At 40.5% G+C, this 27,222-nt stretch overlaps 1 protein-coding gene and 1 pseudogene across 1 annotated transcript in view; both read left to right on the top strand.

Moving 5' to 3' along the window:
* Positions 1-27,222, top strand: part of Gmds (GDP-mannose 4,6-dehydratase) — a 525,382-nt gene that overhangs the window by 420,525 nt on the left and 77,635 nt on the right. Inside the window, exon 9 of the mRNA XM_028775694.1 lies at positions 10,883-10,979. Within this exon, the coding sequence (XP_028631527.1) occupies positions 10,883-10,979 (97 nt within the window). The remainder of the gene's footprint in view (positions 1-10,882; positions 10,980-27,222) is intronic.
* LOC114627786 lies at positions 17,422-18,009 on the top strand (annotated as a pseudogene).

The following is a 27,222-nucleotide window of genomic DNA, read 5'->3' on the forward strand; positions in this document are numbered from 1 at the left end:
CACGTACTTGGACAGAACATTATGGTAGCAGGAGAATGTAACAGAAGACAGCTGTTAATTTAATGGTGAACCTGAAACCTGAAAGCAGAGAACAAAACAGGACATGACCAGGGATAATAACCTACCACAGATCCAACCACCTACATCCTCCATGTAGACCCAATCTACCTAAATTCCTAACCCTCCCAATGTAATGCTTTCAGCTGGTGAGCATGCATTGGAACCATAAGCTTGAGGAGGTATGATTCAAGCCACACCACTATCCACACACTTAGAATTACATACACATTACTCTGTGAGTAATTTTTGCTTTGAACCTATTAGAAAACATGATAGTAATTTGAGCTGGAGTTACTACAATGTATCCTGGTAAAATTTATGATGCCTATATTTTCATGTTAGATGTGTGTATTGGGAGCTTTATGGAATCACTTGTCATCTTCTTTTAGGAGTATTGGGGGGAGGATTGCATAATAGGAACTTTGATTACTATTGGAAAGGAAACACTTCCCTCCTGCAACTGAGATGATAGGATAAAAAGCAAATACCTGCTTGGTTTTCTGTTGTTCATTTCGTGGAGTATTTGGTTGGTTGGTTTGGTTTTCTTTTTGTTTTAGAAAAATTGTAAGGATATCCTGTAGCATGTGGAAATCTACATCTGCTGATGGGAATAAAGAAGTGCTCAATTTAGACTGCCAGTAAAAAGCAACAGGGAAAAATCATACAATAAAAAAGACATCCATTTCTTACACCCTCCTAAGTTAAGAATCTCAGTTGTATGTGCTTGCATATGTGAGACAGTGTTCCTTGTAGACAGAACTTCTAGACACTTTCCTGTAGAGAATGGCCCTGGGAATGTGTAAGGATGTATAAAGGAAGCAGGCCAATGCATGAAAGTTCCAGTTGCAAGTCTAGTGCCCCATGTCCAGGTTGCTACTATGAGATATTCCTTAAGTTTACTGAGCCTGTGACTGTTATACTTTCAGCCAATAGTTATTGATGAACAATGGATTTCAAAGGCTCTCTGTCTATCTCAAATCTGGAGAATCACTGTGGCTCTGCTTTTCCCTGGGTACCTTCAAATGTGCCTTTTAGGCCATCCAGCTCGGAGCTCTCTGGGAGCCTGGATCACACTTCAGCAGTGTGCCAAATCTTTGTTCTATACTGTCTAATTGAGTTGAGTGTGGGCCTACATGACAGAAATCCAGTTCCTTCCATTCTCACAACTCAGAAGCTGCTGTTAGTACTAGAAACTATTCCTATATAGAACTGCCAGTTTGAGAATTCTGAAGATTCTCTGCAGAGACCTGTGCCTCCAAAAGTGTCTGGTCTATGTTCATGTAACCTCCAAGCTGTCATTTAAAGCAATTCCCATCTCCTCACTATCACCTTCCTCTCTCCTCTTTTGCTTCCTCCCTGGTGTCCTATCTCCTCCCAGTGGAGTCTAAGTCCTATTGTTGCTTATTTCTAAGGACTTCTAAGTTACTTGGAGTTTTAATCCATTAAAATGCAATACAGTCTTTGGATCATTAGTATACCTAAGGTCTGATTTGAGCTTTATGTGATAGATTCTCCCATAGGCAACTCTAATTCTAGTCCCTATACAGTTGCTTCAGTTCAGTAGGTAGCAGATCAGTTCTGGCTTTTAACCAAGAATCTAGTAGGTCCTGAAGTAACTGCTATACACCTGACTCCCAGCACATACCTACCACATGTAGATGTTCAGTGACTATGTCTTTGCCGCCTCCTTTTGTTTTTTTTTTTTCAAAGACAAGCTCAGCATAGAGAATCAGAAGATATATTTTGTCTTTAATGATTAGGTGACAGTTAATAAAAACACATAACTTATAAATATGAACATATTGATGTGGCCTTTTGCAAATGGCCTACATCAGTCCTGAAGTCAGAGCAACATGATCAAGATGAGACAGATGTCTTCAGAAGGATAGACTGAATCCAACTTTTACCCACATGGGAGATGTGGATGGTAGTTGAGATGAGGAAAAGCAGCCTAGGTGGGTGGGTCCCATGGGAAATGCACCACAGCATATGCCAGTAAACTGTGTTTGTCAGGCAAGCTGGTGAGCTGGGTGTACCAGCTTGACCACATGGGCATACAAAGAGCTTCCAGCTCCTACAATCCCCTCTCTTTCCCCAGCTACTGCCCACTCATCTCTCAACTCTTACCTCAGACATTTTCCTTTGCCAACACCCTCACCTCAGCAGCTCTGCCAGGTTAAGACCTCTTCTGGGCCTTAACAGTATCCTGTCCTCCTCCAGCCATCATTCACTCAGGGATTTGTGTGGCAGTAAACTCTAAACACCTGAAAGACAGATCTCAGGACTAGTTCCTGGCTTAACAGAGTGACTGAGGCACAGATTTGTAGAGATGAAAGGAAGACAGATATATATGGAAGTCAATAAAGGCCAGTGCTATGGTGACAGTATTCCTCCCAGCCCTGTAGACATTTTGCTTCTTGTAAAGCATAGTTCCACCTATACTTTTTGGTGTGGGTAGTAACACTCCAACCAAATAAAAGAAAATAAGTAAAGCAAACCACCAGAGTATGTTCAGCAGTCCTATAAATTCAGTGCAGAAGCACTCAAAATTCTCTGACTGCAAGTTTCAGCTGAGGAGAATCATCCCTGCTCTCTTGTTCTTTTCATCCCTTGCCCTTGCTTTGTAGGCATCCACACCTTTTTACATAAATCAGTATGATGTATTCCTGGAGATAAAGCATAAGAAAAGGTGATTTGAAAGCAGAGTTTCCCTCTATGGCAGTGTCTCAGTCATACTGATAGAGGATGAGGAAAGAATGGAGCATCTTTACTAAAAATGTTAGCCATGACCTATTCATACACACACAAAAATGTAATACCCTTCTTATAGGGCACTAGCCCCATCATCTCATGCCAGCCATAGGAGGAAAGGCACCCGAGTCCAAGTTGATGTCCCACCCAAAGCCCTGGCCTTGCTGTCTTGATTATAGTACCCCTTACCCTTGTCGCTCTGATACATCAATCAGCCCTCAGAACTTCTTTGTGCTATTTAACCAAGTGCAGATGTCTGACAGCTGCCAGGATTTAACAGTTAACATTCTTAAGGACCTAATACAATAGCAGGATAATTGTTAACTGTTAAGAAGCACCTTTTATATTCAGGTTGATTTAAAATTTACATTTTGTTGTTATTGTTCATTAACCACAACATAAACAGTTGGACTTCTTGCTGCCAGAACTGCTTATGAGAAATTATGGCCATAAATGTCATGGGAGAATTCGGAGGAGGGATAAGGAAGGCTGTTCTCTATTGCAGCATCAATGAGGAAGAATGTGTGTGGCTGATATGCTGGTATCTACAAAAGGCCAAGTAGACAAGTACTGCCTTTTAACATCAGGGGCAGGGCTATGGTTAGGTCTGGTCTTTTGAGTATATGAGTCCCTTCTCTCACCTCTCTTCTCTCAGGAATCAAGCTCTCCTTCTGCCCTCCCTCCACCATCCCCAGGATACTGGCCTGAACTCCTCAAACCCACACTGCTCCTCCTCCCCTTGCCCTCTACTTTGACAGTAGGCAGCCCAGAGTCCCTTTGCTACTTCCTTTCAAAACTTCAGCACCCTGTGCCAACAACTGCTCTATTAGTCCCTCATTCTCCTTCATATCTGGCCATTGACGGGACAATGCTTACCACCAACTAGAAAATACCTCTCCCTACTAGATCTCTGAGGTCACACTGTACCATTGGTCTGCCTCTTACAGGCAGCTCCTCCCCAGGCTTCTTACAATCTCAGCCTCCACCCTGCAAGATATTTCCTTAGGTACTGTATCTGCCAGCATGTTGATGCCTCCAAAGACGTTAACCTTGCTCATGTCAAAGGCAAAGTGACAGAAGACCTAGGAGGAATCAGAAGCCCTATGCCTGGAGAAAAGTTCTGACTAGGACAGGATGAAGTCCATCATAGATCATTCCAGAATGTCTTCATCTGCCATATAAAAGAGCTGCCAGGAAGAGCTGACCTACCTATCAACCCAAAGCCTTGTCAAACTCATTATTTGTAGTTTTTACTCCATTTCTTACTTCAACTTACAAACTGTTAGCTGTTTGTTGTTCTTGTTTTAAGCACATAACTTAATCTCCATTCTTTCTCTAAGAATTGACACAATCCATATCATTCTCTTCCCTTTCATCTTCATCTTCCCAGCCAGCCCCATGTTACATTATTGGGAACTCTCAGAAGTTTGTGTTAGAAATTTATCATATTCTGCTCTAGTAAGTTATCTTGATTTATTGTGATTATTTACTCTGTTCTACTTTTTCTTTTTCTTTCTCAAAATCAGATGGTTATCTTGGCATCTATACCTCTGCTTCTAATAATGTGATTGTGGGTCTTGGTTTTTCCCTTCTAGGCATTTATCTTTTGGCTTTTCTTGTCCAACATGAGAGCATTGTTCCCTCTTCCTACATATGCCCCAAATCCCCATTTTCTCACTACTCTATTATTAGTTTAATTTTTGTTAGTTCAACATTTGTTTTCATAATTAAAACCTTCAGAAAAATTTGTCCAGTTTTACTTTTCTGAATAATTACCATTTGTTTACACCTCTTAGATATATTTTATGCTTTTATTTCATTTTCTATGTAATTATCACTAACTTTACCACAAACATTGTGCTGACTTTATAAATTACCTATTAAAGTTTTCAGATCACCCGTGTTAGCCTCTCTGTCATGTTTTCCTCAAACAGAAACTTGGTCTGACTCAGTCTGGACCAGCAAGAGAATCAACATCCATAATCTTCACACACATCTACTAGTCTCTCAGCTTTTCTCTTAAGTTGGAACCCCTATTTGGTGACATTATTCAAAACTCCAGGTATAGCTCAAAATATCCTCTAGTCTGTCTTAGAATTAGCATCGTACACTCACTGTTTCCAGAGTAGAAATGATTTTATTTTAGAACTTTGAAAATACTCCTCCAGTGCCCTTGTATTTGCAGTGCTAACCTGAGCCTCTAGGAGCAGTCTAACTCCCAGCTTGGATTTTTCATTCAGAAATGTGAATTCCATGTTAGGTGAAATCTGCCCACCTATGATATAGGCACTCTCTGTCTACAGATGCATGTGCTCTGCTCTGACCAATTTATTTATTTTAAGATAATTCACTTTGCTCTATTTTTCTGTATTTTCTTCCTAGAAATCCTTTTATACAGGGCTCCTATACAGTCTTAAAATCTTAACTCCCTTCTTCCTTAAGATAAATTCACCATGTTCCATTTCTTTCTTTTTTATTTTTTTTGTTTTGTTTTTGTTTTTTTCGAGACAGGGTTTTTCTGTGTAGCCCTGGCTGTCCTGGAACTCACTCTGTAGACCAGGCTGGCCTCGAACTCAGAAATCCGCCTGCCTCTGCCTCTCAAGTGCTGGGATTAAAGGTGTGCGCCACCACTGCCCGGCTAATCTCTTATGTACTATCTTACTGAAAATTTATTATACTGACTCCTGTTCACTCTTGAATTTCCTTAACTTATGTCTATACATTTTATACTATTTCCTAGGAGAGTCCTTCGATTTTGACTTCAAAATCTTCGATTTTTGAGTTCCTTGTTTTCTTACTCAAGTTTTAAAATTTCTTGTGTTTCAAGAAATTTTGCACTTTTCTTAAATATAGTGATTTTTACTGTATGTTTGCTGGCTTTACTATGTCCCTGGGTATATGGATGGTAGTATTTGTGAAAGTTTAGTTTAGGGTTTTTTTTTTATATTCTTTTCTACCTATTCTATTTCCTCCAAGTGTTTTTTTGTTTATTTGCTTGCTTACTTTGTCATAGTTTTTTGTTTTGTTGTTCAGCCTTTCTCAAAATATGTGGCTCTTCTCACTTATCTGGTCTAGCAATTTTTAGTTAGTTTTCCTTTACATTTAAAAATACAGCCCAGGGGCTGGAGAGATGGCTTAGTGGTTAAGAGCACTGACTGCTCTTCCAGAGGTCCTGAGTTCAAATCCCAGCAACCACATGGTGGCTCACAACCATCTGTAATGAGATCTGATGCCCTCTTCTGGTGTGTCTGAAGACAGCTACAGTGTATTCATATATAATAAATAAATAAATAAATCTTTAAAAAAAAAAATACAGCCCAGTAAGCTAAATGGGAACTTTGAAGACATAGTTAGATCTTACCTATAGTATGTCACTATGATGTGGCCTGACATGGCCATTGAGATATAAAGTCTCTCATGCCCAGGGAATACCTCTCAGTCTACTCTTTGAAGGAAGTAGACCTGACTGCCACCTGCTGGAATATGAACAAGAATCTCAGTCCTCAGTATTCACTAAATTTCCTCCATTTTCAGTGTCTAGACCCTTCCCTTTCTTGGACCTGTGACCTTCAGTTCAGTAACCTTCTTTACCAGGCTGGGTGAGACCATTGCCCAGTGGGAAAGAATGTGGAGATGAGGAACTAGCTGCACTCCCTGAGCATGCTGGGGTTTCTGCAAATGCAAACAAGGTCCATTCTCAGATGGCCTTCTGTGGCTTCTGCTGAGTCTTCAACATTCATGCCTAAGGAACTGTCTTCTAGCTTCTAAAATTTGGGTCTTCTAATCTCTTCCCTGTTCTTTCAGCCCTTGTGAACTTGTTAATTTTGAAAGGAACTTGAAGACCAAGTAAAGCATTCATGTTATCATCCTTCTTCAGATTCTGGCCAGTCTTCCAGGACCCCCTCTGCATAATTTCCTAAACTAGGCACTGATACCTCCTTCATGTCTGGGGAATAAATAGTGAGTTTCTGGGACATTTCAGTTACTAAGAAAAGTGTTGCCTCTCAAGTCATCAGGCGCAGTTATCCTGAAATTAATTTCTTGGTTGGCCTTGCTCTTGTTACCTCAATAGGACTTTTAGCTGAGTAGATTTCTTTTCTTAATGTAGTGGGGATGAAAGCCAAGACCTTGAACATGAAATACAAGTTCTGTAGCCTGAACCACAAGAAATTCCTAGCCTCATAAGTTAGTAGTTTTTTTAATATTTGTTTTTAGCACCTATTATACATATTTATATAATAATGGGTTTCATTGTGGCATTTTATATACTGGGATTGTGTACTTTTAAATTTTATATTCAGCCCCATTACCCTTTCTTGTTCCTCTGACTCTCCCCTGACCCCCTTCCTCTTCCTATCTAGTCTCTCCTGTTTTCATGTCTCATGTGTGTGTGTGTGTGTGTGTGTGTGTGTGTGTGAGAGAGAGAGAGAGAGAGAGAGAGAGAGAGAGAGAGAGAGAGAGAGTGTACCGCCGCCCGCTCCGCCGCTCTCCACTCGGCTCTGCACCTCCGCTGCCCAGGCCAGGCGGAGCTCCCCTTCCGCTTCCGGGAGCCGAGGCGCCGGGACCGAGTGGGTGTAACATACACACACACACATACACACACATACACACACACACAGACAGACGACTCAATGGTTTTCACTAGGGCCACTTACAAGAACATGATAAGGGTTTGTTTACAGGAGAATGAGTACCTTGCCAGAGGCTTTAATATTGAAGAAAATATTCATTTAATAGACTAATAGGACCTCATCTTCTTCATTTGAGTGATTCTGTTACTCTCCCAACAATTAAGTTTTAAAATTGAATTATACAGAATGTGTGCCTAAGGAGCTGTCAATCTAAATTAGTAAGTAGTAATTCCTGTTAATTAGCTGAATCCTCTAGTCTCTGTGAAGACATGGCCATTTCTTTTTTTTTTTTTATTGGATGATTTATTTACATTTCCTATGTTGTCCCCTTACCCCATCCCCCACCACCCCCTCGGAACCCCCAATCCCCTCGCCCCTCCTCCTTCTTCTCTGTGGATGTAACCTCTATCTACCCCCCCCATTTCGTTGACACTGAAGTTCTGCTTTGAGTTACAGCTTCACTTGTTATGACAAGGTAGCTGTTACCCTAAACATGTTAACACAAGTGTTTCTTGAATTGTAAGTGAATGATTTTGGCCCATGGCTGAAACTTTTGCTTACCACCTTCATGAAGATCTAGTGCAAGTAAGAAAGTGGTTTCTTTGAACTTGTTCTGCCGTGACCCATTTCATGGCTCTATTTGATTTTTCAGTATGGCTGAATCAATTATAGAGGAGAAGACTATTTAACTGTAATCAATAGTTTACAAGATGGAAGTCTAGAAGACACTGCTCAGATAGCCACAAGAAATGCTTCTTGGGTACTTGGACCATGCCAAAAACATATTAACCCCATGTCTGCCTTTGCATTTAATAAGCCCCTGAGGTGGGGAAGAGTCTTCCTTCAACCTTTCCCCTTTTAGCTATTGTTACAAATCTCAACTATTTGCTGTGATTGCAAACTAACCATGAGAAACAGTAGTCAACCCTAAATTCTTGTTTATAACAATCAGCCATAAATACGAATGAAATGCTGGCCAACAAGATGGATCATCTGGGAAATGTGCTTGCCTCCAAACCTAATGGCCTGAGTTTGATCCCTAGAATCCACATGGTGGAAACAGAGAACAAACTCTCAAAAGTTTCACAAGAGTGTAATGCACCTCTCCACACACAGAGATATACATACACACACAGTAAGTAAATAAATGTAAAGGATAAAATGTTTTCTTTCATGACTGTAAAAGATGGCCATGGCCAAATCCACTAAATCACAGGAACAACTCTGTCCTTGGCTGTCTTTTCTGCTCTTGAGAAAAGGATTTACAGATTCAAAGGGTGGTTTGAGAGAACAGATGGTGATGTGGAAGAAACAGGGTCAGGGAAGATGATGTAGAAGAAGGAAGAGTAGAAAGGAAGGATATGTAGCACAGTGTGTATGTAAGCTATAATGCTCAGAGTGTTTACACTCTGGCTTCTTACAAACAAATTTGCAGTCTTTCAGGCTGAAGATTTCTGGCTGGCCTCATTTCTTTCTGTGACCAAATGAAAATCTGTCTGGAGGATTTATGAACTTAAATGTGGGAAGGGGACAGTGGGGGGGGATCTTTTTAAGTGTGTGTGTATGTATGTAGTTAGTGTGTTGTGTGTATTTGTGTTTTGTGTGTGTGTGGTATGGGGCAGGGGATGTGTGTGTGTGTGTGTGTGTGTGTGCAGAGTGTGTGAAATCTGTATGTATATAGTAAGTCAGTTTGCTTGTCATAGATTAAATGCTTAGCTACAAAAGGAAAAAAAAATGTTTCTGTTAGCCCTTTGGCTCAGCTGGTAATGCTGTCTGAGAGGTATCTAGGACACTAAGAATTGTATCTCTTTCTACAGTATGAAATGTAGACAAAAATATAACTAAAAGATGCTTTGAAATTATCTGCTTTGATTAACTTGTCTGACTACCCAATATTAAAAAGTAAAACCTAATTAGTAGATTATCAAATGCTTCTGTTTTAGTTGATCAAGATAAAATTCATGGGAAATGATTGCTTATATAATTTATATAGTTCAACATAGTATACTATTACTATCTTCTGTGTCACTGGATGCTTTTCATATCTGCCCACTTCACTGGGAAGTTCACAAACCAGCAAACTGAGTATTTCCTCAAGAGACAAATAGTTCTCCTCTGCTGCCAAGTTTATCTCTTGGCAGAGGTGACTTGACAAAATATTCTTATAATTAATCAAAAATAAAGTTTGTGAGCCTAGTCTGTAGTCAACCTGTTTTGATATATAATATTCTTTAGTATTTAATGTTCGTTTTCAGAGACATCTGTGACATAGTCAAGTAACCAATGAATGTTCTGTTCTTCCCTTTGATCCTTTCTGTGAGTGATCTAAGGAACACTCAAAATTGTCCTGTATTGAGTCCCAGCTGATAAAGCAAACTCATTCTAAGGATAAACTCTGAAGCCAAACATTAGTCAGATTTTTTTTTCATTTCTTTTCTTTCCTTGCCAAAAAAATATTTTTTGTGAAAATAACTTAAACCACATAGTATATTCTTTTATTGGGATATTAGATTATATAAATCCCAAGGTCAACAGTAAATCAAGAACTTTCTCTTCTTTCTTCAGAGGTGGAGAGGTAACTATATTGCCATTGAATTTAAGATCCTCCTGATTCAGGACCCAGCCTCCAAAGCTGCTAAAATTACAGATGTACACCACCAGGCCCAACTCTAGTTGTTCCATTTAATGAAAAATGAGAACATAAAGCAGATTAGTAGAGTTTCCCATGAGAAGCTCTTGAAGCCTGGGAGCCTATTATGCATCCCACTTAGTGGACCCCTGGAGGGTCATAGTGGGTCCTTACTGTTGTCAACTGCAGATGTTTAGTGAAGCAAACTCCAGTCTAGAAACATCCCAGCCAAGTCAGGGGAAATCATGGTGTAGAGGACAGGAAATGAGCAGTTAGTTATGTGCTTTGGGGAGGCTTCATCATCTGTAGTGAGGTAGTGAGGCCTCCTTCACAAGGACATAATGCAGGGATGCACAATAGACCAGCAAGGTATGGAATTTATCACTGAATAGGGTGTCATGGACTCATACTAACTGTGCCTAACATATGAAAGAAATGGTGGATAAATGACAATAAGTAATTCATGATGTCTGAAAAGAATAATCTTTTAAAGTATAAAAAAATCTTTGAGATTCCTAAAAGTTATTCAGTTCCCCCCACCAATCTATTTATGTCTAAGGTCTCAGTTTTGAATTCATCTTGATATTCTTTAAAAGGAAGTGGGGTGGGGGGGTTAAACTTCCTTTCAAACAAATACAGAAAGTTTTGAAAGCCACAATTGCTCTAATAACAAGGCTGAGGGCGGGCCTGCCCTTGCTGTTAATGTGCTTATGCCCTCCTGCTGGGAGAAGACAGGCAAGCTATCCTGAGCATCACTGTGTGGCCACATGCTACCAAGCAATTAAGGATTGATTGTTTATCTTCTTTGCAGGTGGGAAGGAAAGAATGAAAATGAAGTGGGCAGATGTAAAGAGACCGGCAAAGTTCATGTGACTGTGGATCTGAAATACTACAGACCGACTGAAGTGGTAAGGACTCCCTCACCACCCAAAGTGTGGCCACACTTGGCCAGCTGGCTGGGAAAATTCCCTCCTGGAATGCCTGCTGCCAACCTTCAAAGCTCTCTAATACGCCTCTCTGGCATACTCCGCAGGGCACTTCCCAATCAAGAATACAGAGAATTAAGTTTGAGATACCATTCTCACCACAAAAATCTATTGTTGTATAAAGAAAAACAAGAATAAAACACACCCAGGAAACTATTGATTCCAGAAATGGAGAGCATAGCTTGGACAAATCTCATCTCATTGGTCTGGTCTGCAGAATGATCCCCAATGCCCACAAGATGTCTGCTTTACCAATCCCTAGACCTGTAGGGTTTCGAGGGCCAGAGGCTATTTTTACCAGCAACCTGTTTCTTGTTCACTGTGTGTGCATACTCTCACACATATGTCTACTAACATGCTTATGTGCAGTCACGTGCACACCACTTATAAAAGTCCTCCCCTACCCTATAAGGCTCAGCTCAGATAACATCTTATTCATGGATCCTTTTCTAACCAATATTCTACGACCACTAACATTTCTCTTGTCTCTGTAATTACCTTGCACACTCTAGGACAGTGGTTCTCAGTCTTCTGAAAGCTGTGACTCTTTGGTACAGCTCCTCACATTATAGTCACCCCAATCCTAAAATCAGTTTTGTTGCTACTCCATAACTGTAATTTTGCTACTGTGATGAATTGTAATGTAAAAATGTGTGTTTGACAATGGTCCTAGGTGATCCCTATGAAAGGGTTATTTGACCCCAAAAGGGGTCATGACCCCACAATTTGAGAACCACTGCTGTAGGACCTGTTATAATCATTTGTTTTCGTGTTTTTCTTCCTTTGTCAGACTCTAACTTCTTCGAGGATAGGGACTTTGGGGAGGAGGAAAAAGACAAAAGTGGAGCAAGATGGTTGTTTAATAGTGATTGACTGGTTAGTAGACAGAGAAACTTCTAAATACAGACGTTTCCATACTAAGAAATAATTTAGGAGCCAGAGAAATGGCCCAGTAGGTAAAGGTGCTTGCTGCCAATAATGATGACTTGAATTTTATCCCCCAGGATCCACAGGATGGAAAGAGAGAACCAACTACCAAAAGTTGTCCTCTGCCATCCACAGGCATGTGCCAGACAATGTGCAATCACATATATGCAATAATTTTTTAAAAAGATAAATAGATTGTTAATGTCAATAGTGTATTCTGTTAGCACGAAACATCTTCCTTTTCTATTTGATATCACTGCTTTGATAGGATCCATACTCATAATGACAAACTAAAGGTGGTAAAAATTAAGTGCTAAAGATAATGGGAAGCGGTGTTTTCAGAGAGAAAAGGTCAAGGTGTGTGCAGTGGGGAATAGCACCTTTAGAACCTGTTTTCTTTGGGAAAAGGCAGTGAAGATAGATTGAAAGTAAAATATATGCTCATTAGCCATCCTTTGAAATGTGTTGTTCTGTGCCCCACTGTTCCCCACAAAAGGCTATACTCAATGTTTGCCTCTTACACAAAGGAAGAATCTATACAAAGGAAATGAACAGTGGCTTGGGAGAAGTAGGGCTGTGCAGTCCTGCATTGTCCCCCCACAGGGCGTGGCCAGGCTTTGACACAGAGAGTGATTGTTCTTAGCTAATGGTGAGTGGGTGTGCCTGAGAGGATGTGCTTGTCCCAAGGGAGGGAGATACTAGCCATGCTGCTGCTGACACAGCAAGGACTTCCTCTAGACTCCCAGAGCTCTGCACTTTTTCCCCTGTCCTGAGAAAGGGCTTCTCTGAAACTCTTCACAAGTCATATACAGGGACAAATTTCTCTTCTCACTAATAAAGATGGTTACTTCAGAGTAAAAACTTTACCATGCTAGCAAAAGCTTGTGTTCTCACAGCAGCTTAAGCATGCCTCTTTCTCTAACACCAGAATAGTTTTAAGAGCAAGTCATTAAGAATGGCTTGTCTGTCATTCTAATTTAGGCAAGGTGCAGCATTGATAAGGACCAGAACAAAAGAAGGTGTAGAACAGGAAGAAGACCCTCTAACTAACAAGACTGCTCTTGAATCCCCACCAATTCATTCCGTGCCCCACTGCATCTCTCCCATCCCATCCTTTGTTCATTCAAATGCTATCATCATACCTGTTCTGCAACTCTGTTGACACCAGCATTGTGTGAACACAGAGTGGTGTCTGATTTCATATGCATGCCTGCTGCCCCCTTTCCCTTGGCTGGCTCTCCCCACAGATTCCCATTACTACCAGATTGTAGATCCTGCTCTATATTTTGTCTTTTTAAGCCTCTAGGCTGTGTTTGCTTCGTTCACCACACTCACCTTAGTATTCAGTTGGGCATGCTTTCCTTGCATAGTGAAACTAAACTTTTAACCCCATTCCTCAAAGCGAGTTTTCTGTAACTTGGATCAACCTGAAGTGACAAGCTTTCTGTAGAATTGCCTCCAGGGTGACAGTGTTCTTCCAGTTGAAAGGTGACTACATCATAAACAGGCTTTTTCCAAATGTGGAGCCCTGTCAGCCATAGAAGTCATTTCCTTTGAGCCCTGAGAAGCACTAGGTCCCTCAGAGGCTGGCAGCTTGACCCAGTGGAGTCATATGAAAGGAGCAGACTCTGAGAAGAAAAGGAAGAACATTGCTTCTTCTATCCAAACATAGTCCTTTTGTTCTCAGAGTTTGATCTATCCTGCATATCCCAGAAGCTTCTTGTTAGGTTTCTTGTTAGCAAACTTGTGAAAATTTGTTTCTATCAGCTTTGGTTATCTGTCCCCTAAGATCTTCATCATATACATGTACTCAAAGCCAAAGCATAACCTAGGGCTGGGGGTGTAGTGCAGTGATAAATTCTTGTCTAGCATTCATAAGGCCCCAGGTTCAAGTACTATACTCCTAAATAATTAACTGATGTTTTAATGCATTCTATTCTATTCTAGAATGAATTCTATTTTTTAAAGCATAAACTATACCTTCGTATATGGAATTGGTTCCAGGATGATCAAAGAAGAAATAAAGAAAAAATTTAAAACAAGAAGTAATAGCATACATACATATCATATGTTAGAACAATGATATCTTAAAGTAAGACAAACAGAAATAGAGTTTTATGTTGTTTTTCTAAATTACCTGTGGCCTGATCTTATGAAGGCCCTTTCTTCAGCAAAGGTAGATACTAACCTAAGAGGCGAAAATGAACCATATAGGACACAGATATATCCACATGTGTCAATGATTCTCCTCACAGATTGCAGTACCATGGAACCTTAAGGCTTCTCTTCTGAATCAAGGGCTCCAATTTGTGATTAGAGCTGAATGGAGCCATATCTTTTGTATTCTACCTATGAGTCTTTATGGCCCTGAGGAAAGTAGACTGTCACAATCAAAATACTAAGAATATAGCAAGGGTCACTGAGGCTTCAATTACTCTGTGTGTGTGTGTGTGTGTGTGTGTACACTCAATGTGTACATGTACATCTGTTATGTTATATAAAGTGTATATATTCCGTTCTTTTCTGGTTTTCATTCTTTCATTTTTTTCTTAACGGTCATTATCTGTTCTGTGGTAGAGACATATCAGAGAAATATGAGTGATGATATTAACCTAATAAGAACCATAAAGATGTCTTTTTTCTTTGAAAACTTTTAAGCTGAAAAATTCAAAAAGAGAGATTAATCTAGTATCCCTCCCTCTTCTTGTGCCATATTTTAACTGTATCAGTGCATGCATACACACACACACACACAAAGTATTTTGCTTTGTTTTCAGTCTCACACAAGCTAAAAATCTCTTATTCTTTTTCTTTTTCTTTTTCTTTTTTTCTCAGAGAGCTTTAGGAAATGAGAAGGACCAAAATTGAAGTATTTTCCTTTAAAAAAAAATTGGTTTAAACCTTGCTCTTTTCTATTTATTAGCATTTTTTCTCTCACAATATCATTAGTCTTCAACATTCATTTTTCTTCCCAGTGTGTCTTCATGACCTTGAGTATGATTGGTTTTGTTTCATTTAGACATATTAAATTCATTTCTAATGACTATAGATATTGAGAAGAGGAAAAAAACATGGATTAGTATATAGAACTGAGAAGGCAATAACTTCAAAGAAGCCCAGCAAGCCAGCTAAAACTTTTCTCCAGTGACAGCATGTGGCCTGTTCCTAATCAAATTACCATATGCTTGTTGAGTTGTCCCCTCTGCCCCTCATAAACTTTTCCTAATATTTTTCTGTAAATGATGTTAAGCTAAATGGCCTATAATTGCTTGCTCTATCTCATAGCCTTGTTTAGAATAATGGTATGTAACACTTTCCAGACCTCAGGAATCTGATCTGTCATCAGAGGACTTGTGTAAGGAGCAGTTGGAGCATCCCTCCACTCTGTCTCTAAGTACCTGGGTAAAAGCTCTTGTGTGCGCCTAGCTGGCCTTTTGTCCTGAGACTCCCCTTCCCTCTAGTGTTGTTCTCACCACCTTCTCACACTTGGCTCTTAGGGCAGGAAATGAGATCCCTCTGTGCTATGCCTCGCTCCAGCCCTGGTGGTGGTCAGCCCATGGCTCAGGTCCTGATCCTGTGACCTTAAAGTTCTCATGCCCCCTCCACTCCTGCTTGCCTTTGTTCCTTCCTTTGACTGGTGAGAGCTGGGGTCAGGGGAGGCATAGAGACCTGATTATGGGCTAGCAAGTCTCTTCCGGCACTGCTGCTGGTTCTGGAGGGTCCTTTGCAATTTTAACATCCTGCCAAGTACTATTTTCACAACTACATGACCATGGTGGTTGAAATACTGCCAGTGGTGTCTGATCATAATGCTTCCTCTTCTGAATTATTCTCTGGCCTTCTCACTACTTGATTTTATAAATAGTTTATATCTCTAAATCACTGTTTATTTTTTTTAAGCCTCCCTCTTAGGCTCCTCATCCTAATCTTTATATCCTTCCTTAATCACATTGCCCTTTCCTGCCCCTTTCCTTCCTTGGACTTAGAGGGAGCTTTAAATTTCAATCTCTTCAGTAGATTTTCAAATATTCCACTGTGTGTTTTCCATACTTCATAAAATCTCATTGAAAACCCTTGGGGCATATACCTTTCCTGCTGAAGCTTGTGATCATCCCCTGGCAGCTGGCCCCCTTGAGAGCAATTCATATCTAATGAAATAGCAATTATAATTGTGTACAGAGTATAGTGTCTTCAGCTTTTCTCCTGCCTCTTGTATATTTTTCTTAAAATATCATTAAGGGCTCAAAAAAATCTGTCTATACAGCTATATATATTCCATTACCTAAGCTTTTGTTTTTGATTTATCCTTAAGCTTAGCTAGTATCCTTATTGTGAGTTCTTTTATGACTTGCATCAGTAGAGAATTATCTGGAATCTGTCCCTTTTTCCAAAAAAATAAAAACAAAAAAACCTCTTCATTTATAATCCTCATAGTAACTGCTTCACACCTAAAAAAATAATTTCTAAAATGTGCTTTAGCATGTGCCTATAAACTGCAGGGAGAACAGTTAGCCTCAGCTTGACTCAGGCTTTGACTAGCTCTTCTGTATTACAGCCTCTCCATTGCTGGGAGAAGCACCTGTGAGAAACAGTTTAAAGTAGGAGGAATTTATTCTGTCTCATGGTTTCAGTCCATGGCTGGCCCACCCTGCTGTTTCTGAGTTTGTGGTGAAGCACAGCACCATGGCCAAGGGTAAGCTAGAGTATTGCTGCTCTCTATATGGCAGCCAGGCAGAGCAAAAAAGGGAAAGGGAAAGGAATAAGAGAGGGCAAGAACAGGGGACAAGGTATATCACAAGTGACTGGCTTCCCCTAACCAGCCCCACCTCCCAATAATGCCATGAATCTGTGGATGAAATAATCAGTTGATTAAATGGAAGACCTCCAGATCCCATCAGCTCCCAATGATGTACCAAGCCTTGCAACAAAAGCCTTTTGAGGGACACATCCTACACCAGCCATAGCATTTGCGTCACCTAAAGCACTGTAGTCTCCTATGAGAGATCCATCTGTGGCTAGGTGATTGTATCACCTTTTTCATCATTGGCTGGTCTTTAAAATCAAATATGTTCTTTCTGTTCTACTAAGCCATATATAACATCTAAAATAACTAATCAAGAAAAGAAAAACAAGCAAAAACCTCTGTCCATACAGGCCTATAAGAAGTATTGACTGCAGTATTGCAGTATCCTTCTCCTATCCTATCTGCCTTATGGTTCCAATAAGGTAAATTTTTTCTTCTTTTTCTTGTTTGTTTCTTTGTTTGTTTGTTGTTTTGTGGGGTAGAGTTTCTCTGTATAGCCCTGGCTGTCCTGGAACTCACTCTGTAGACCAGGCTGGCCTTGAACGCAGAGAACCTCCTGTCTCTGCCTCCCGAGTACTGAGATTAAAAGTGTTCACTACTGAGCTATTTCCTTTCGCTACTGGGTCCGCCACCATGAGTATGCTCAGGCTACAGAAGAGGCTTGCCTCTAGTGTCCTCCGCTGTGGTAAAAAGGTCTGGTTGGATCCCAATGAGACCAGTGAAATTACCAATGCCAACTCCCATCAGCAGATCAGGAAGTTGATCAAAGATGGGCTGATCATCCAGAAGCCCATGACTGTCCATTCCCGGGCTCGCTGTCAGAAAAACACCTTGGCCTGACAGAAGGGCAGGCATATTGGCATAGGGAAGAGGAAGGGTACTGCCAACACTCGGATGCCTGAGAAAGTGACCTGGATGAGAAGGATGAGGATCCTGCGCCGGCTTCTCAGGGGACACTGGGAATCTAAAAAGACTGACCGCCATGTATATCACAGCCTGTACCTGAAGGTCAAAGGGAATGTATTCAAAAACAAGCGGATTCTCATGGAGCGTATCCACAAACTGAAGGCAAACAAGGCCTGCAAGAAGCTACTAGCTGACCAGGCTGAGGCTCGCAGGTCTAAGACCAAGGAAGCACAGAAGTGCAGGGAGGGGTGCTTCCAGGCCAAAAAGGATGACATCATCAAGATTCTGTCCTGGGAGGAAGAGAACAAGGAATAAAGCTAATAAAGCTTCCCTCATGTCTGTACATAGTAGCCCAGCTGTGGCCTCCCATGGATTAATCAGTCATTAAAATAAAACGAGCCTTTGTCCAAAAAAAAAAAAAAAAGTGTGCACTACCGATACAACCACCACTATCCACAACCCACCCTGGCTAAGGTTATCCTTTACCAAACCTAATTTCTTCACAGCATATTCCTTTGGAAGCAGTTTTATTTAATATTCATTTGTTTATGTACATAGGTGTTTTATTTGCATGTGTGCACACCAGAAGAAGGTATGAGATCCCATGGACTACAGTTACAGATGGTTGTGAGCTGCCATGTGGGTGCTGGGAATTAAACTCAGTGCCTCTGGAAGAGCAGCCAGTACTCTTAACTCCTGTGCTATCTCTCCAGGCCCACTTTCTTTGCTGTTACCTCTACTAGCAAAGTTGAGATGCCATCTGGCTAATTTGCCATAAAGCTCCAATATGAAACATCCACAAATGATTATTCTTTGATATACCTCTGATCTGCCTCCTAGACAAAAATGTTCAGCATGTGGTTCTGTTGACCTTTATTCAGGGAAAAGCATTGTCCTTGATAGCATATTGAGTATGTGTTTTGTCATGCAGAGATAAAGGGCTGGTTTCCTGACTGAGTCAGGTGTTCCCTGGTTCATGAAAACTGGTGTGAGAACGTTGGACTAAAAGACTAGCCTAGACTAAACATGGTTGGAGTACAAGGTAAAACATAGGCTTTAGTGGCCACTGAAGGAATCCTGGAGTGTATGGATGTTTGCATCTATGTGTGTTCAATGCCTTCAAGAGGCCAGAAGAGGGCATTGGGTACCATGGGGCTAGAGTTATAAGTGGCTGTGAGCTGCCATTTGGGTGCCAGGAATCGAAACTTGGTATACTAGAAGAATAGTCAATACTCTTAATCTGTAATCTCCCCTTCTGATTTGTCTTCACTTTCTCAATATTTAAAAATACAATGCTGTATATAACTGAGGTGTTAGAGATCCAGTGGAAAGAGTGTTTGTTGAATACCTCTCATGGAAACTATTTCCAATTACTAACATCCTGAAGCCAAACAGCAGAGGCTACAGAGCTGCAAGGGAAGATAAACCAGGCTCTCACTAACATAGAGCAGTGGAGGTGAGAAAAGCAGGCCATTGCAAAGATAAGGCTATGAGATTAGAGATTGCACAGAACAGCAACATGTGGGAAAGCAGCCTGAGCAGAGAGAGTCACCAGTACCAGAGAATGGGGGTGTGGGGGACAGCCCAGATAAGAGGTCAAAGAAAAGACTGGCTTACGGGGGAGTGGCTTTGTCACATTCATAGTGCCTTGGAGATATCCATGTGGCAAGAAAAAGGAGGCAGACTGGGCTGAAAGCTGAGAGCTAAGGAAGGAGGTCAAAACTAGGGCTAGATATACAAGAGGCAGATGTGGAAGCCATGAGGTGAACTCCCCAAAAGAGCATTTCTGAAAGATGGGGAAAGAAGAGTACATACAGAGAGTTAGCCTCAAATTCAGGCAGATCTGAAGTCCAGGATGTGAGTCTGAGAAACCAGTCTTAAAAAATGGTTTAAGAATTCTCAGAATTAGGCCAGACTCAGTGGTGCATACCTTTTAATCAGAGCACTCAAGAAGGTAGATCTGTCTTGAGTTTGAGGCCAGCCTGGTCTATTTAGTGAGTTCCCCAATGGCCAGGGCTATGTAGAAAGACCTTGTTTCAAAAAGAAACAAAACAACAGGTACATACACTTGTATGCGTGTGCACATGCACACACGCGTGCACACACACACACACTTGCATGCACATTCACACAAGCATTTGTATCCCAGATCCATAGGCCCAGACAAAACTATCTCCGACCCTCTGTCTTAAGGTTCAAGGACAAAGCAAAGGATTTCTATTAGCTGGTAGATGGGGACAACTCAGCTCAAGCAAACTAACTTCCAGAGGTAAGTAGATACTTTACTATTATTATACCTGGCCTAGAAGTTGGGTTGAGAATGTTTTATAGTTCTAAAAATAAAAGGGCTGCATAAATATTAGCTTTTTGTGTTCTGTGTTAACTTTTTCATTAGTATACTTGTTAATAATTATCATCCTTATCAGCATTTACTCTTGTGAGGTCAGTAGTTATCAAAAAGACACCCTCTAGAACTTGGTCCTCAACTCTTGAGATTTTTCTAAGTACTTGTTTTGTACTTAGACAACATAACACAGAAAAAAATGGCTACACAGTACTGACCTGATTCTGGGATAAGATCATGGTAAAAGGTAGGAACATGTTGGGCTGTTAACCTTCTTCTGATTCCACCTAAGCTGTTTATTCCTGGGCTCCATGAATGATGATAAGATCATATTCTTCTTAACATCCCCATCAGGGAAAGGAGCCATCCAGGACAGTTAACCAGCATCCACTAACAGCGTTTAACTAACAATCACCCCTTTCACTTACGGCTCATCAGTGTTCCAAAAACATACCTGTGCTTGTTACTTGTGCCTTAAGGATGTCCTCTCAATATTACAAAATCTACATTTAGTTTCCTATTGCTGCTATTTCAGATTACCAAGAGCTCCTATCATAATTTTTACAGAGGTGGGGGCAGAAATCCATAACTTAGCTAAAATCAAACTGTTAGCAGTCTCGCATTCCTTCTGGAAGTGCAGTAGAAGGTTTCTGTTGCAAAGATGAGCAAGTGCATTACTATGACAGTCATTAGTTGTTCAGAATGCCTGTCAGAAATCACTTTAAGGAGGAAAGTGGGACACTGACCCTGGCTCATTAGCCATTGATTGAGTCATAATATCACTTTCCATACAAATGGTAATAACCCTTCATAAAGTCAGAGGAAGATTTCTTCAAAGCCCCAGGACTAATTTGCTAAGGACAGAGAATTTGAAACTAAGTTTGGTAAATTTTTTATCTAAAGAGAGTTGGGAGTCAGAAAGGGAAAGAAAGGCTGCTTCCAGTTGGATAGGAGGTACCATTACTGTTCACCAGCAGTTAGACACAGGCTGTCAGGAACCCTAACAAAGGATGCTGGTCACTATGTCATCCCACCCACCCTTACCTAACTTCCTACATGGCCTGAAGTAAGTCCTCCTGTCTAGACCTCTGGCCATATGTCCTTCTAAATGTCCCTCTCTTTGATTCATACCTTCCTTTTTCCCTGTAGTTTCTCTCTGTTTTAACCTCCTCTTCTTCCCTTCTCTTGGGTTCATGCTGAGTTTCTTGTACTGCACATGGCAGAACTGCTTCTGAGACTAACAGCCTGTCTTTTGATAACTGCCATCTGACCCTGGTGTGCTTAAATCCCAGAGAATGTCCCCTAACTTGTCCCATTAAGTTAGTTAAACACTTTTGTACTTAAGACAGATTCTTAAACAGTTCCCAGCTGTTCTAGAAACTCAAAGGCAGAGTGAAGAAAACATTCCTTGCATGAGCAAAGAACTGTTTATATCCTAAGCATGAGTCCTTAATAGTCTTTTTGATAAAATCATGCTAAAGACTCTCTAAATTTTCTCTTTTACATATTTCCCTTTCTTAAAGGGATTTTGTTGAAAATAAATTTGATTCCTAGTGTGCTTCTTGAATTCTAAATTCAAGTTGTTTCTACTGTATTTTAAAAATAGGTGAGATAAAGGTGTTCTTAACATCATTGTCTGTTGGAACATGGTGTCTATGTAAGTTTTCTCTGAGACAACTTAGTAAGAATTACTTGTTTTTGAGTGTGTCTTCATTTTAGATTATGAGGAAGTGCTATATAATCCCTCACTGGAATTATATTTAAAAGAAAATATAGTGATAATTTGAATATATCTTATTGCTTACTTTATAAATATCTAATGTATTTATCAGTACTTTTTTCCCAATATCCATACTTCAGTCAATCTCTCTTTACTACTGTCTTCCCCCTGTGACATAGCAAAGGAAATACTCCAGTGATCTCAATGGACACATTGTAGAAATGGGTGGATTCTTAGTTTTGAGGTACTGCACAAATGTCAGCCCCTTGGTGATGCTATCACTACCTCAGGCTAAGTCAGCTGACCCCTTGCTGGAGCACTTGCCCCATTGTAGTAGCATTTGTCATTTTTGCCTCAGGAGAGAATGACAGTGATGGCCTTGATGAAAGAATGTGTACTCATCATCAGAGAGCCACCCTCATGGTTTCCAGTCAGCTCCAGCTTCACCAAAGTCACTCTTAGCAGTATATTAAATTATAATAAAACTTCAAATAGTAGAAATAATAAGAAAATTCTCCTGGTTTTCTTTCTATTTGAAACTCTTTATTAAAATGACTGCAGAAGTTCTTTCCAAGAATGTGTGCATGTGTGTGTGTCCAGCCTTTAAAATATCCTGATTATTTCTATCTTTATTTCTCCCTATATATTTTTCTCTGGTATTTCTTTTGTTTTGTGACCCTTGCCTTTTAGCATTTTTACAGAAGTTTCCTTCATTTTTCTTCATATGTTCTAAAATTCTGGCTTCACTAGCTTTCCTACACCCAGCCTTGCAATTTTCTTTTTGATTATTTCTAGTCATCTCATGCTCAATTCTTCAGCTCTATGCTATAATTTCATCAAAGCAGGTTACCACTACACCCACAGTATGAAGACACTGTGTGAACAGTCTGACCACATCTTTGAAGATTAAGGATACTGTACCAATATGTATAAAAGGCATCTTAGGCCATTTCTATCTAAAGAAAGTTTCTTGCTAAAAATGTTAATTTATAGTAAAAACATGAAGAAATAACCCTGCTGGATCTAATGAATCAGATAAATGGAGGGGATATGGTCAAAACAGTTAATTTCTCTTTTAGTTTCTTGTGCTTCATGCTGCCAGGCATGTCTATTTGTTTTACATAATGTGTTAGGGAGTGAGTATGGGGCATAGGAAAGTCCATTGGTCTAATCCTGTTTTACTGTTGGTGAGATGAAATACTGTCTTGGTGAATCAGCACCTCCCACTTGTCTTAAAGGTGGGATGGTTGCTTATGCCAATGCATTGTCTTCTCATTCAGCTGGTGAGGAGGGGAGTGGGAGGCAGCCACAGGGAGGAGACTCTGAACAAACAGCCCAAACCCTGGATCCCAGTGTGGGTGGATGGTGGGTGTTGGGAGCAACCAGAGTTTGTGCCCAGTTGTCACATGTGATGCTGAGCAACCACTAAGTGATTCCAGAAAGGAGGTGAAAAGATAACATAGGAATTCACTGGAGAATGAGGGCATTCCAGCCCATGCAGAGAGCGGTGGCTAAGGAAGTTTTTGATCATGGTCTCACCTCATCTAGGAAAAGACTAATGCCTACTGCATTGTTCAGGTTTATCTACAAAACAGAATATAGAGTCAGTTGCTAATCCAGTCAGAGTACTCACAATGAGTTTACCATGGTTCTTCCAACTTCTCAGTCTCCTTCAATAGATGGCTCTGTGTAGTCTATCTTTACGGAATTATGGTTTTTGAGAAGCACAAATTCAATGCTATAGTTTTCAAACAGCCTTACATATCTGTTCTGTGTTGCCATTCACTGCTGAACATTTGTCAGCTGTTCTGTTTCATATTGCCTTCCTTTGCCCCTCCCCCAACTAAATAATATTTATATTGTTCAGCTAAACCTCTGTCAAAATCTAAACAACAAAAACATTTGCTTACTAGAAATACTCTTTTTACCTTTACTGCCTCTGTGTGTGTACGTGCGCACATGTGTGCGCACACGCGAATGCACACTTACATATGTGTGTGTTAAAAACACAATTTTTCTGAAAGAACTGTTTTTTTTTTAATTTTTCAATGTTTGTATTTTATCACCCAGTGTAACTTTACTTTTGGACCCTTTGGGCGCCACCATAGGTTGATGAAAAGTCGCCATTTATTTATTCTGCCTATTCTATTTGTTTGAGTAACAGTTTGCACCCCAACTCAGCTAGGAAAATATGCTAAGATTGTGTTTTATTTCTTTACTTATTTATGCGAACCATTGACAATAATGTTGGTTTATTCATGTAAAGGAAACAATGAAAGATATTTTGGTCAAAATAATTAGGGGTTGAAGTGGAAGGCATCATTGCAAAGTTCTATGTTTGGTTATCTGTGTCTTCAACTTTGTACATCATCTCAGTTTTGCCAGCATCTAAGTTAAGAATGATGATTCTAAACTTCAGAAAAACAATAGGAGGTTAAACTAGTGTTTGTGAAATGTGTTGAGATTATAGGATCAAAGATACTATTGAGAAGTGATATGATTGCTATCAAAGAACTCCTCAAAGGAGTCTGAATTAATCTACCTAAATTATCCATCATCTTCTCTATCTGTCAGAAAGCTTCAGACCTCTAGTTTCTTTTTCTCTCTTGAGCCTGGAGTCTGTTTCCAAGTGTTGGAGAGGGTTAAGGAGGAGGCCACTGTCATGGAATCATAAATAGAGATGTGTCAGACATTAGTTAAAGCTCAGGTTAGGACTTAGACAAGGTTTGCAGGGTGTGTTTTATTGACTATACAGCAAAGCAGGTATCAGATAGCCAGCGTGTGATGTTAGCCCCAAATGCTCACAGTCATATTTTCCATACTAGAAAATTTTGGCCCTTTACCTTGCTCATCCCATGTAGCCAACAGAGTCATCAATCTACACTTCCCCGAAACCAGCTGAAAAGATGGCCCTCCCAATGTTTCCCAAGTCATTTCCATTGCAAGAAAGGGAGTAACAAGCAGCTTGGTGCCTCAGAGGCAGATATGCTGATAGTGTAGAGATAAGCAAAGTGAACAAACTTACTATGTAGTGAAGAATGCAAAGGGATATCTCAACACCACAGGCCACATACATGGCAAGTTCAGTGTAAACAGGGCCAAGATGGGTTTCTCTTTTATTTCCCACCAGAGTATTTCATTGTGACTTAAACGTAGAACCATTGTGAATATACTCCTAGTATTTCCTGTGAGTTCTTAGAAAATTACCCAGAACCCTTTTCTCCTTGACCAATGCTATCAAGTAGAATTACTGCTATATTTTGTAAAATGTTACCACCTTAGTCCACAGTTCTTAGGGTGGTCTTTCAGACTTAGGCTGAAAGCTGTTAAGAGTACACTTTGCCAGGGTTTGTCCTCCCACCAGTAAGGCAGTAACTTTAGCAACCCAAGATAACAAGAGTCTGAACAGCCAGCTTCAAGGCTGTCCAAGCATTGGCTGTTGAGCAATGAAGATGGCTTGGTTGTTCCTGAACCTTTCAGTTTCATTAACTTCATTAAAACGTGATGAAAACTGATTCTGTCTGGGAAAATGCTCACAGTTCAGTCTTGTGTGTCTAATGGTAGGGGGCTTCATTCCTTACGGTCCCCCATGCTTAGAATATTAGATTGCAGGACCACGTAGAGCTCCTCTCTTCTCCAGGCAAAAAAGTTTTACTTGTCTTTGTCTTAGAATACCCTTCAATAGAATTGCATCTTTATAAACATATTTTTGCTAATCTAACTTATGCCTATATCACTTCTGATCTGTGGCCAGTCCTTCTTAAATGTGTAGTTAAACACTCTACAAGCTCATATGACTGCTATCAAAAAGTCTGGTGTTGTCCCCTCCCAATAAAACAAAAGGCCCCTGCCTAACAGTTTACATGTTTGACCTCATTTCCTGTTACTGTATCACTTTCCAGTTTAAATTAAACTTATGGTCTAACCTCAGAAGTTCATAGACAGTCTTTGCTCTCCCTGCCCCAGCCCCTCTCAGAGTTCAAGGGCATCATAGCTAAGGAGGAGCTCAGGGAGCGAGCATGTTTTGCAGATATATGTAGACTAGTCTATGGTGAGGCCACATGCAGTGGCCCTACATAATCCCCTGATATGCTGCAGCTCTATTAGACTGACACCATCCCAGATTTATATCACAACAGGTGAAGGACAGGTGGCTACTGAATAACTAAGTCTAAATGAATGTCATAGATACGCATAGAAAAGAAAATCTGGAATCAGCTGGCTATTTATCTGTGAGGCAGATGGACTCTTTTCCAAGCCAGTAAGTAGACCTACTGGGTCCCTAGGCCAGCCTGTGGTGATTGTCTTGACTGTGTGCTCAAGCTCCTCCTATCTAGTAGGTAGTAGAATAGAAGAGGAGCACTCGGAAAGAAAGGCAGAGTGACAAGTAGCATTCAGGTGATCAGCCCTCCTGAAAGAGGGCTGATGAACTGTGATTCTTAGGATACATCCAGCTTTAAAAGGAGCCCTAGCTTCAGAGACTCAGGCAGAGTAAGAGTAATTTTTAAGACCAGAAGTAATTTACAGTGGGGTTTGGGGCTTCATGCAATCTTTTTAAATACAGGTATAATTTTTATTAACCATTTCCAGAAATGAATATGCAGTTAAGCCAGAGCTGCTCACAAGGTGCTGACTTGCACAAGCCATGTTGACTAGATTCTTAGGCTTCACCTCAGCTGATCCAGGCAGAGTCACGGCCAAAAAGAGGAGACCATCTCTCTCTCCCCAGATCTCAAGTGCCTATTTTGATATATTTTTAAAGATGTATTTAAAGATTTGCCTGATATATGTCTGTATACCATGTGACTGTATGCCTGGTCCCCATGGAGGTCAGAGAGGGTGTCGGATCCTCTAGAACTAGAGATGCAATTGGTTGTGAACTACTATGTGGGTTTTCAGAGTAGAATTTGGGTCCTCCGAAAATCCTCTTAATCTCTAGGCCATCTCTCCAGCCCCTCAAGCTCCTATTTTGAAACTATCTCTCAGTTCCAACTCTAAATCCTATCTAGAGCATTTTTCTCTTGGTCATTTTCTTTTGTTCTCTAATGTGATCAAGTAGTGACTCACTAACTATGTGAGCACGTCCAGCAAATCATGTTCTTGCTTTAGAAAATAGAGAAGTGCCTTGGCCATGTCACTTGTCAGTTCTCTTCATGATGATCAGCTAAAAGTATGAGTGAAATGAAACTTCTCCCTGGTTCATGAGGACAGACAGTGAAGACCCTTGTGGAGCTGGTGGCTTGTACCATGATTTGAGAGTGTGGCTTCTTTTCCCTGCCTTCTGAAGCAGGGAGCCTACCAATGATTTTCTACCTCTGACATAGGAGATTGTCTTTACTGTCTTCATTTCAGATGATGAAACTAACCCAACAAAGGGCCAAAGGACTTCCCCAAGGTTGCACTGTGTGACTCTGGCATTTGCCAGGCTATCCTTCCCCATCCCTTCCTTATTCCAGGACCATGT

The sequence above is a fragment of the Grammomys surdaster genome, unplaced genomic scaffold, assembly GCF_004785775.1.
Source record: "Grammomys surdaster isolate TR1022 unplaced genomic scaffold, NIH_TR_1.0 258, whole genome shotgun sequence".
Lineage (NCBI taxonomy): Eukaryota > Metazoa > Chordata > Mammalia > Rodentia > Muridae > Grammomys > Grammomys surdaster.